Source organism: Nannobrachium achirus, assembly GCF_963921795.1.
Source record: "Nannobrachium achirus genome assembly, chromosome: 3".
Taxonomy (NCBI): Eukaryota; Metazoa; Chordata; class Actinopteri; order Myctophiformes; family Myctophidae; genus Nannobrachium; species Nannobrachium achirus.
Genome location: NC_137812.1, coordinates 53088606 through 53100976, shown reverse-complemented (window position 1 = coordinate 53100976; position 12371 = coordinate 53088606). Strand labels below are relative to the sequence as shown.

The following is a 12371-nucleotide window of genomic DNA, read 5'->3' as shown; positions in this document are numbered from 1 at the left end:
TGTGTGTATGTGGATGGGTGGGAGAGGGTATATGATCACTGTCTGATCACTAAAAAGTTCTATCTGGGTTTTCTGTGTCCTCTGGATCTTTTCAGTTCTGTCCTTTTTTAGAGAAAGAAAAAAATCATGGTTATGTCTGAATCATAGTGACATGCATATATATGGGCATATCGACATTCCTATATATGGGGTTTGTTTATGGTTATGTCTGAGTCATAGTGACATTTTATTTTTGGTCTTTGTGTGAAGAATACCAGTTCTGCTGTTGTGTTTGGTTTCAGTTGTCGACCCCACATAAGCTGGCAAACACTTTTTACAATAACAACTCTACAACACAACATAATAGTGATTTTACTTATTTATTGATTGGTTTTAAAGTCATTTTACCATCCTTGCTTGATCATGGAATTTGACTGCTTAATCAGAATCAGAATCAAAACGATTAAATTAACATATGAGGAATTTGCCTTGGGGAGGTTGGTGCAATTTACTGAAGCATCGATATACAGTAGAAACATTTTCAATAATTTTCAACTACAGTATCTATTAAAAACATATGAAGAGAAGCAAAAGGAAGATAAACTACTGTATATGACATACTGTAACAACATAGATACAGTAGATAAATAAATAAACTATACAATAATGGGTATCGTGTTGATCTGTATTGAATGTGTTGTCCAGTGTTTATTCTATGCAAGCTAGACAAAGTTCAAGCATCCTTGGTTGCTATAGCACAGCGGTTCCCAAACTTTTTAGCTCATCACTCAAAAAAGAGACGTTTGATTGGGACCCAAACCAGTGAAAATAGCAGATCCACAAGCTCACAACACGTCGCTTCATGCCGTGTTGTGAACTTAAACATTGGTTTTCTAATTCATGGTATTTCTTAGATTCTTAGGAAATTGCTGAAAAAAAATGGATTTTGATTTTAATTAATTTCTTTTGCTTTTTTGGGAATGTTTTTTGAAAATGTTTTGAAATGATAATAATTAAAAACAAAATGTAGGAAACCAAAAAACAAAGGACCCATACAAATGTGTCCCCAACCCAGTGCTTGCATGGGAAACAGTGCTATATAGCACCTATAACTATTGAATCTTTAAATCTAAAATCACTCTCCTCAGGAAGAACCTCAAATAATATTAAGGAGAGCGTGTCTGCTTTAACCACAATTGCTCACTGCATTGCACTCTGGGTATTTGGAGCCAAGTGACACGCTGTGATTTATTCCACTCATTCTATTCTTGAAAAAAAAAAACATTTCAAACCTCTAATTATTTTTCTATTAGCATTTAAAAGAATGGCAGCATATGGAGACAAGTACAAGCCATTAACATAAGAATGGACACATCACACATGTCACAGCGGTTGTACTGCCAAGGCATGTCAGACGAGACGTGCGTGTGTGTGTGTGGGCACACGCGTGTGTGCATGTCGTCGTTGTCGGGTGGAAACCTTGTATGTCCAAAAGCGTTCGTTTTGCATTTATCATTTCAAAAAAGATTCAAACTAGTGAAAACAGCCGATCTACAAGCACACAACGCCTCGCACCGCGAGGCGTTGTGTGCTTGTAGATCTGCTGTTTTCACTACTTTTCTGCGACGGCCTTGTATGATGAAGCAGGGCTTTACTTGGTGAAAAAATGTACAAATTTGAAACTTGGAGATACAAGGTTTTGGCCCGACAGTGACGATATACATGAGCTGCTTGCACACGCCAGTGTATCACATGTTTCGTTTGACGTTTAAATATCCGCGGGTGCTTCTTCATGAAAATATACCTGGTCAGCCTTTCACAAACTACACTTGCTGTTGCTTGATCGCAATAGAACTCAGAAGCTCAATTAATTCTATACTGAAATAAATAGTATTTAACAAGAAAGGCAGACTGATTTATTTAGGTTAAGCTTCTCACTGGTGTCGTGCGTGCGTGCGTGCGTGCGTGCGTGCGTGCGTGCGTGCGTGCGTGCGTGCAAGAGAGTGATGGGCGGGTGGGTGAGTGGGTGTGGGGGGGCTAACAGAAATATATCTCATAGTGCTACAGTGAAATATTGCAGGGCCCTTTTTGAAAAGGCATTTTAAGGAGCATGAAAGGAGCCATGGGTGATAATGTAGCCTCCACAACATTTGGTTAATTGGAGATTGGACACGGAATGTAATGTTTGACTGTAATCTGAAAGGCCTAAGAAAGCAAGCGCAAGCAGAGATACGGGGGGTGGGGGATGGGTTGGGTAGAAGCAGGCACGTGTACACAGACATCAGAGGGGGCCTGAGCCCCTGCCCTTTTATCCGTCTGTAAAAAGTGCCTTCTCCAGACCATGAAAGAATTGCCCTCTCTGTGTGGCAATCCATGCCGCTACACCGCACTAGCCTGGGGCCAGCCTATATACAATGCAGCTAACTAGTAACTGCGTATAGATCATCCCCTCCTTGTTTTAACATGGTTGGGATGTCTAGCTCAGCTAGGTTAACACCGCACCACATCTCCAGTATTCACTTGATTATGCTTTGTTTGGCGTGGTATCAAACAACGGAAATAGCCGACCTCCAAGCTCACGACGCGTCGCAGTTTCGATGTTTTCACCAGAAGGCCCTTTTAGAAATTTCAGACCCTGCCTCTCTAACATTCTCTGCACGTCCCTGGTAGAAGGGAGAGAGTCAGAGATAGAGGCTGAAATAGAAGAAGTCGAGCAGGAGGCAAGGAAGAAGGAGAAAACCGACAGGTACAGAGAAAGCGAGAGTAATTTAGCAATATTACGGGAGGGTGTGCTTTAGCGTGATTATTGGAACGACACAACAGTGATGCGGTCAGGAACAAGGCGGAGCCGAGTTCCCAGGCATCGCTGAAGTATTATGTCCTTGAATACATGTTTATAGACAGTGTTCTTGCCACAGGTCTGCAAGCTTGCACCACATGTTTTCCACTTGTTGCCATGTCAAAAGTCCACTAATTCACTTCACAACTGTCTTTCTCTCAGTCGTGCGACTCGTGCGCAACTCCCGCCGTGACGTACCACTCGGACAAATCATCCAGATAAATATTTATTACATATTGTTTGAAAATTATCCGGTCGGACCCAAACGACCTGTAAGCAAATCTAGGCGCTTAAGATTGGATCATTTGATTTAACCGCTCACACTAGGGATAATCTTGCCCGACAATCGCTCTCGATCACAACTGGGGTAGGGAACTGCTGACCAATTGTCAGCAGGGTCGTTTTACAGTATACCCTGCATCTTGCAATCAGCCATGCCTCATGCCAGTTGGATAAATCATCCAGGCTGACTGGAATCAAGGGTCAGAAATATGTCATTGCGACCGCAGGGAGCAGTTAGCATCAAACCCTCTGCCTCATGTCTGTAAGTCACGCCTCAAGTCATGCTCCATATATGGCCGTCCTTGTCCCTTTTATGCCCATAAATGGAGATCCCTGATGTCATCAATATTAAGCCTGCTCCATATATGGCCGTCCTTGTCTCTTTTATGCCCTTATATGGAGATACCCTGACGTCATCAATATTAAGCCCAAACCTGGGAATGCTCATATATGGACATATTGTGTCAGTCTCATGTATAGTCTAACCATGACCTCGCCCTAAAGGTGTCTACACACCAAACAGCCTACAGGAGACTACTTCTGACTGTACACAGACTGCAAAGAACTGCAAAGAACTGCAAAAAACTAAGCACTTTTATTTTTTCAGACGACGCCGACTGTAGTTACTGTATGGCAGTGGTGCCAGGTCTGCTCGTTATAAGCAACGTTGATCCTGTTTTCCTATAATGTTGCTAGTTGTGGGTTGCTTTTGTTTGGGCTTGTTTCTGAAGTGTAGTTGCTTATTTGGCCTTGCTTTCAACATTATTTTATAAAATAACTAATGTAATAGAGCTCAGAGGTGAAACTGGTCGCTGCTTTTGGGCTTATTTTCATAGACCTGGTCGCTTATTTCACTCACAGAATCTGGCAACCATACCGGAGCCACTGTGTGTTCTCCGTGCAGAGGAGAAGGGGGAAAAAAGAACAACAACAACACGGGGAGCTGCTGTACTATTTACTAGCTTTGCTTTGGATCAGATTGGAATAGGAACTGAGAGTTGTGATTGAGAATATGGTATTTAGTAAAAATATGCGACGGGAAAATGTCTCTGGCTTATTTTGGCTTGGTTTTGCAACAGTAGCAAACTATTCTACAACTCCCTCAATCTTACCGACGGCCAGGGGCGACTGTACAAAACTGAGCAAGTCCAGTTTTCCAGTTTTCGGTCGATAACGTTCCCGACCCGCTGCCGAAAACCTGACGATGAGCTCCCGTTCGGCAAACGACGCTATCCGCCGCCTTCCGCCGCCGAATCGTCGCCGAATCTGTGCGGTTAAAAGTGGCCTTAACTCGCTTCTCGCCCTTAGGGCGTCTTACTCTATGTACTCAAAATAACACACACCGTGCAGTGGTCGTCGAACATGCAATCTACAACAGACAATATCTAACAGACCAAAAGTACAACATGATCACAGTTGTATATCAGCAACACAACAGTTCTGTACAGCACATATCATGTAGGTGCTTTAAGGTGCAGCATCCTCACACACAGAGGTTCAATTACTTTCACAGGTTGTTCAGCAATGCAATATTGGCAATGAATGAAAGATCATGCGGGCCAGATTGGTTCGGGAGGACTGCATCCTACACTTTCTGCCAGATGGTAACAGCTTGTATACTGTATACTAAAACAATCACACCCAGTGTGAAGTGAGCAGTGCGGCATGAGTTGTGAAGTGAAGTTGCACTGTGATAAGACTAAGCCCATTCATGTCTCATAATGAGCAGCACTGGCCCCCCTCTCTGTTTTATCACTGGCATCACCACATCATCTCTCCTCTGGCTTGTTTTCATGTAAATAACAGAAGAGAGAGAGACGCTTCAACAAAACATAACATAACATAACGACAACAACAACAATACTCTAAACCCCCCGCACTTCTCATGACATGATGCACTAAATATACATTTAATATTTCTGCCATAAATATCAGGCATTGGGACTATCTCTCTCTCTCTCTCTCTCTCTCTCTCTCTCTGTATTCTCCGTCCCCTTCCACAGAACCAAACTGAGTCATTATGAACTTCAAAGAGGCTGATAGGAGTTTTAATTAAGAGAAACAGCGTGAAGGGCTGAAGATAAGCACCTCCCCCTCCCCCTCCCTTCCATCCCCTCCGTCTTCGCTCTTCTCTTTTCCCCCTCTTCCCAGACAACAACGCTGCAGAGTACAGTGGCGCACAGCAGCAGCCAAACACACAAAGTAAAAATAGTAGAGACACTTGTAAGCAAAATGTCACACATTTGATCCTCCAAACAGTACACCTGCACTGTCTAAAGGCCTCTGCACTGCAGGCCAAGCTGTCTTGTGACTGTCCTGACTAACTAACTACGCCGGGTGATCTTATCCAGTGATGTGGGAGGACGTCTCACACTTAAAAGTATCTCCTAACACACCATACAGACTACAGCTGATGATCAGCTAATGGAACTGTTCTGGCGACTATATGTGAATGAATAACGATATGTCGGTTTGCCCGATATATCGGCCTGTGGATAGCACTTATCAGTGGTTAAATAAAAGTTCAGTTTATTATGTAGGCCTATATTTGATTAAAATAAATAAAATAAATCTGTCAAAAACTTTTCTTTTTCTATTGTTTTACAAAACATCGTCGAAACACGGTAAGTACTGTAAGTATAAAAGGTAAAGTTCTTTTTGCTGTATTGATAGAAATGTTCTCAAAGATTTTCCAACAATTAAAAATAAATACATAAAATAGAAAAAATCAAACCTCGGTTCGAAGTGGAGCTGTGAATTTGAACAGTTCCAGATCTATGTTTTTGATTCTATGTGTTTTAGATCTATGAATTCTATGTGTTCTAGATCTATAACTTATGTGTTCTAGTTCTATATTTTTTAGATTGATTCTTTGTGTTCTAGATCTATATTTTTACATTCTATGTCTTCTAGATCTGTGTGTGTGATGGGAGTAGACAAATACTTGCTTTATGCAAATGTAGCATATTTACTATTATTTGAAATAATAACAAATACTGTCCATAATAGGCATAACAAACATATAACTTGAGAAAATATCTGCTTCTATAGGACAGATTAATAGTGAAAGGACCACCACTCATCGAGGTGCTGCATGCCTGAAGAAGGTCTATGACCAAAAGCTTGCACTTTATTTAACTGAAAATGAAGAACATGATTTTGCACACTTTTGAGTGTGCGGAGGCTCCCTTAAATCTTTCATTAGGACAAAATCTTTCATTAAAATAAACATTTATACTTGGCATTCAATCAATAAACCCCAGCATCCCCCATCCTCCTCATCAGTGTGCTGCTTAGTTCACTATGAGAAAGTGATTGAGAAACCCAGCTGTTATTATGATGTAGAGACACTGTGATGACTAGTTGGAGATGTGTGGCACACAAGCCATAGTCAGCCAGACCTGCCGGATTTCAGCCGGATTCGGGCCAAACCTGTTTGCTATGTGGGTTCTCTGGCCGTTGTTGCATGCATTCGGTGGTCACTGTTGTGTTGGTGCGGGGGTCTGGGGAGCACTGTATAAAGGACGTAGGCTACTATGTGCTCGTGTACAAGGTGGAGTGCTCCTGTTCTTGGGAGTGTGTTTGTCTGGGGCTCGCGCTGTCTACGTGCAGATGTGCCGTTTCAACGCTTCGGTATTTGCTGCGCGCGACGCCGTCAGCGGTAATATTGTAGTTGTGATTGTGGTTGTCTGCTGCCCCTTTCAGTCTGAGGCAGCCCGACTGTCGGGAGGGTAATTAAATGCCCCGATTATCGTGTAGTGTACGTCCGCCTTTACTAGTCAATTTCGGCCGGGATGCGACTCATTGTGAGCTTGTAGATTTGCTAATTGCTACGTTTGCTAATTGCTACGTTTTCTGTGTGTTCGTTCGAGCCGTGTGTGTGTGTGTGTGTGTGTGTGTGTGTGTGTGCGTGCATGTGCGTGCGTGTGTCGCGCATGCGCAGATCCTGTTCAAACTCAACGGGACAGTTCTCACTTGTGAGACTGGACACAAACTCAACGGGACAGTTCTCACTTGTGAGACTGGACACACATTGCTGCCTATGGGGAGCTCTGTTCCACACAGCTCCAAAAATATCTACAAGCTCTCAACTCATCACAGAGCTTGTAGGCCTGCTATTTTCACTTTAAGGTATATTACATATTTCAATATTGAAAATAAGTGGCATTCCCCTTTAAGTGGTTAATTTATAATGTAGTTTTTCCCTTTCTTGAAATGTATTGGATTCAAAAGCACAATATTTGTCTTTGAAATGTAGTGGAGTGAAAGTCATAAAAGTAAAGTACAGATACTATTATGTACCGACTTTGTTTATATCCCTTATCAATCCATATAAAAGAATAGAAGAGGGATATTTAAACAAAGACAGTCTGACAGTGGCCAAAAATATTATTTTATCATTATTTTATGATTTTTGTGGTCATTTTTGAATAGAAAAACACAAATATGAAGCTTAATCTTTTTTATAAAATATTTTAGAAACATTGTTTTTATTTTAGCGTCCGTTTTTCAAGAAAAGGTTGACTATAGCTCCTTTAAACTGTACTTAAGAACACTATTAGTCATTTAAAGCTATACTGTCCACTGTCTTCCCCTTCAAAGCAAACTAGGTGAGCTCTGAGTCCATACCACCCGCACACACAACCCCCCCCCCCACACCACCAGACACCCACAATGCCCCCCCCCAACCTCAAAGCAATGGAGACATAAGAAAGACCACGCCCCCACCCCACCCCTCCCCCTCGGCCCCCCAACCCCGCCCACAGGGAAAGGCCCTGATGTCGGAGAGATTAATTGTAGACTGCGGAGGAGCAGCGTGCCGAGGGGTACTCAGACTACTCACACACACACACACGCACACGCACACGCACACCCACACGCACACACACACACACACACACACACACGCGCGCACGCACACAGACAAATTCACATCCACCGCTTGCAGGCAGGCTCAAACATAATTGTACATGTATGTGTTTAAAGACACACACACACACACACACACACACACACACACACACACAACATAGCCTGTCCCAGATACATATATAACTCTCACTCACTCACACACACACACACACACACACACACACACACACACACACACACACACACACACACACACACACACACACACACACACACACACACACACACACACACACACACACACACACACACACACACACACACACACACCTCTGCTGCTCTCTCACACAAACATAATCTCTCCCTCTCTCACACACATTATCTCAATAGCCGCTCGCTCGCCCTCCCTGCGTCCTGAGGGAGCGTCTCCATCAGTGTGCTGCCTCCCAGATGAGCATCACACCCTCTGAGGTGCTGCTCCTTTGTGTGCAGCTAACCTGTGCCTGGCATCCTGCCAACCGCCTCCTGCTTTCATGTGGCCAAGGGAATTATCCTTCCCTTTTGTGGTTTGCGAGTGCACGTGCGTGCGCGCGCACGATAGCTTTGCATTTTTCATTCTAAAAATGATTTAAACTAGTGAAAACAGCCGATCTACAAGAGGCGTTGTGTGCCTGTAGATCTGCTGTTTTCGCTACTTTTGTGCGACGGCCTTGTACGATGAAGCAGGGCTTTACTTTGCGAAAGAACATAGAAATTGAAACTTATACAAGGTTTCCACCCGACGACGACGATATACAGTATAAGTGAATGTATGCAAGTGCGTGCACACACGCATTGGCAGCAGTATGTGTGTGTACTGTACCTGTGTTAATTGTGAGGGCCAAATGTCCCCTTAAGTATAGTAGAAATAAAGCTTAGAGAAACAGACGTTGTGAGAGTACTGTAATTCTGGCCCTCACAAGAGAAATACACGTTTCATGGTTTAAAAAGATATGGGCTTTAATTACAATCAGGAAAAGATTCAGGTTATGGTTAGGATTAAATACGGTATTTAGCGGTTACGTTTAGGGGTTAGGTTTGGGAGTTATGCCTGATTTATCGTCAAAACCGATCGACTGTACAAACTCAAAGCGCGTTGCTTTCGGCATTAGTGTGTTACGGGTTAAAGATATTTGTTCCTTAAATGGCATTTATAAAATTGCCATCCTAAAATGTTGATGTCCTCAGAAGTATAGTATAACAAAAGTGTGTGTGTGTAGGTATGCTGTGGGTGTGTGTGTGTGTGTGTGTGTGTGTGTGTGTGTGTGTGTGTGTGTGTGTGTGTGTGTGTGTGTGTGTGTATGTGTGCGTGTGCATGCGTGTGGCGGCGTCAACTCGAGTGTGACACCCTCGCGGGCAGGTAACTAGCCCGCCGTATCTGTTTTCTGCTCTGGCAGCGAGCCAGCCAGCCACCTGTGAGAGAGACTGACTGGGCTCCCCTCCTGCCTGGCGGCTCCTGGAGGGCCCCTGGACGGGGAGAGAGGCGAGGAAGGCCTGTCAGGGAACACAGAGCCTGCAGCAAGCAACACGCTTAAGAACAGGAGCATTCACACACACACAACCGAGGGAAGACGAGGGAAATAGTTCCCTTGACTGCTGCACTCTAATTAGTGGTCTAGGGTTAGGAAGCGGTTTGTGCCTCTGCGTGTGTGTGTGTGTGTGTGTGTGTGTGTGTGTGTGTGTGTGTGTGTGTGTGTGTGTGTGTGTGCCTCAGTGTATGCGTGTGTCACAGTAAATCACTGAAAGCTTTTTCATGTATATGCAGCACGCGCCAGCATCTAAAACGATTTTTTTTATGTGTGCTCATGCCTCATGTGTTTGCCTTTCCCCTGTGTTTCGTTTTATTTGGACAAGCAGCTAAATTGAAGGTACAAAACCAACAGTGTGTGTGTGTGTGTGTGTGTGTGTGTGTGTGTGTGTGTGTGTGTGTGTGTGTGTGTGTGTGCTTGCGCGTTTTTGTGTGTGTGCGCGTGCGTGCGTGCGTGCGTGTGTGTGCTCACACGCGTGTGCGTTTGTTTGTATATGCGTGACCCGCATCACTTATTTTGTATGTGTGTGTGTGTGTGTGTGTTTGTGTGTGTTGTGGGGGGGGATAACAACTGGTATTTCCCACTTCTTCAAAGGGAAGTCGTATAATGCGTGGTTTCGCCATTGGCCTCTGGAGCGCGCTCAGTGGAGATCCCCACGGTGAATCCGGCTTAAACGCTTTTCCATCCCAGCGCAAACTCCTCTCTGAGGATCCCGCTGTCGGCACGGACCTTGAAGACGCTGAGCCTCTGGGAGACTCCCCGATAACTTTTCACTGCAAAGATCATCTGGAGCTTTTGGTCTTAATATTAGAGGGGGCGACGCCAGGGGTAAGGGTGGGCGGGTCTATACAGGTTGTCACTAGAAGGCCACCCTAGAAAGGATGGAAGTGCCGTGTCAAGTTTAGGCATGCATTAATTACATTTAGTGAAGTTCATGCATGGATTTAATGTAGTTACGGCAGATAGGTACTGTTAGCATAAGGTTATTCGTGGGTTTGGAATCGCCCTTTCAATGGTCATATCATGATATCTTTATTAAAGGGGTACTGTCATCTATTGAGGGGCAGATTACACTGTGACATGAGCTACTCTGAAAACGGTCTGAAACAGTCTGAAGCTCATGTCACAGTGTAATCTGCCCCTCGCCCCCCAACAACAGCTGACCAGTTACAGTAAGTAGTCATATATTCAGGCTATACAGACAATTAATTTGAATGGCTTATAATTGTGCATCCCCACAATGACATCATAAAAATATTAACCTGTTTTTTAAGATGATTCTTAAAGTGACAGTAACCCTTTAGGTGACATGCTCCCTTTAAGTCATTCATCAGACAATTCAGTTGAATAATATTAACGGTGTAATTCTGGGGAATTACAAGTGTGATTGCCTATTGTGATGTCACGTGTTGCTTGACCAATCCAATCCTCAAATCCATTATATTGTCCAATCAGAAAAGGGACAGAAAAGGTCCATTGAACTCAATGGACTTGACAATAGGAGTTACTCTAGATGAAATAATAAAGCTGCACAAGTAGGCCAACCACACTAATTGTCTCAGCCAGGCCGAAAGGCAAAGACTATGTTTTGCACCCTGTCTGTCCGTCCATCCGTGTGTCTATCTGTGAAACACATTTATCTTATAATGGTCCTTCATATTTGATCTAAATGTCATGCAAATCGGTACACATGATCTTTTTGGTGATGTGATGAAGACGGATCTGTCAAATGTTTCATATTCTATCGTAGTTGGCTAAGATTGACATCTAAAGTTTGCAGGTGTGGCCTGTTTTGAACAAAATGCCTCAAATCATGAACACATAACGTCCAATCGCAGGGAAACCTTGCACGCACATTTCCACTACGTTGAGGAAGAAATGCAACCCTTTTTCATTGTCCTATTATAGCGCCACCAGGAGGCACCTTTTAGCAAAAAATCACATATTTATATTACTCTACACATTTTGTCCAAAGTCACACAAATCTCACAATCCAATGTTGCCAGCCCTGAGGATCACTCAATACCGAACAATGCACGCAGATGGGTGGGCCGTGTGAATTTTCAGAGCATGTTCATTTGAATGATCAATTCATCGATTGTGTTCCCGCCTCATTCCAAGTGCAGGTATGTTTGTGCCTGAGCAGAATGGGCCTGCAGACCAGGCAGCAGGTGGCCTTTATCCCCCAGTGCAGTGGTGCACTGGTGCACTCAACCTTTTCAGGCCGTGACCCACAAAAGAAATCCCCAAACGAGCACTAAGAGTTGAGGAATTACATTTTGTATAACACGGTTCTATTGTGAAAATAGCAGATCTCTCGATCTACATCATCTACATGCTCACAACGCCTCTGTCTCTAATAGTTTTCTGTCCCGACCCACAGGTTGAGAACCACTGCCCCAGTGCATACAGCTGGGCTACGGTTGTTGATACTGGGCTGCAGGAGGAGGAGAGGGTCGACTCAATACCAGCCTCTCACTCTCCCCAAATCCCCTACTTTTAGAAGAAAGGGGTTTGAAGAGAGGGCTTTTCTGAAGTGTGTATACCCATGTGAGTGTATTCGTGTGCCTGTGTGTGTGTGTGTGTGTGTGTGTGTGTGTGTGTGTGTGTGTGTGTGTGTGTGTGTGTGTGTGTGTGTGCGTGCGTGTGTGCGTGTGCGTGTGCGTGTGTGTGTGTTGCATGTGTGTTTGTACATGTATATAATAATAATGTGCCCTCTCCAAATAGGTTCTTCTGAATTCATAGCCTATATGGGGATTTGCTTTGTTGAATCTTTTTTGTTTAGTTTTAGTAGCCAGCTGAGTGTGTGATGTAAACTCCATTCAGTATGC

General features: G+C 43.8%; 1 protein-coding gene across 1 annotated transcript in view; it reads left to right on the top strand.

The window, feature by feature from the left end:
- Positions 1 to 2089: 2089 nt before the first annotated feature.
- LOC308282320 (calcium uniporter regulatory subunit MCUb, mitochondrial-like) overlaps positions 2090 to 12371 on the top strand; it is a gene marked incomplete at its 5' end in the record, with an annotated part of 90338 nt that continues 80056 nt past the window's right edge. The window contains 2 exons of the mRNA XM_080722665.1: positions 2090 to 2105; positions 2650 to 2725. Of these exons, the coding sequence (XP_080578791.1) occupies positions 2090 to 2105; positions 2650 to 2725 (92 nt within the window). The remainder of the gene's footprint in view (positions 2106 to 2649; positions 2726 to 12371) is intronic.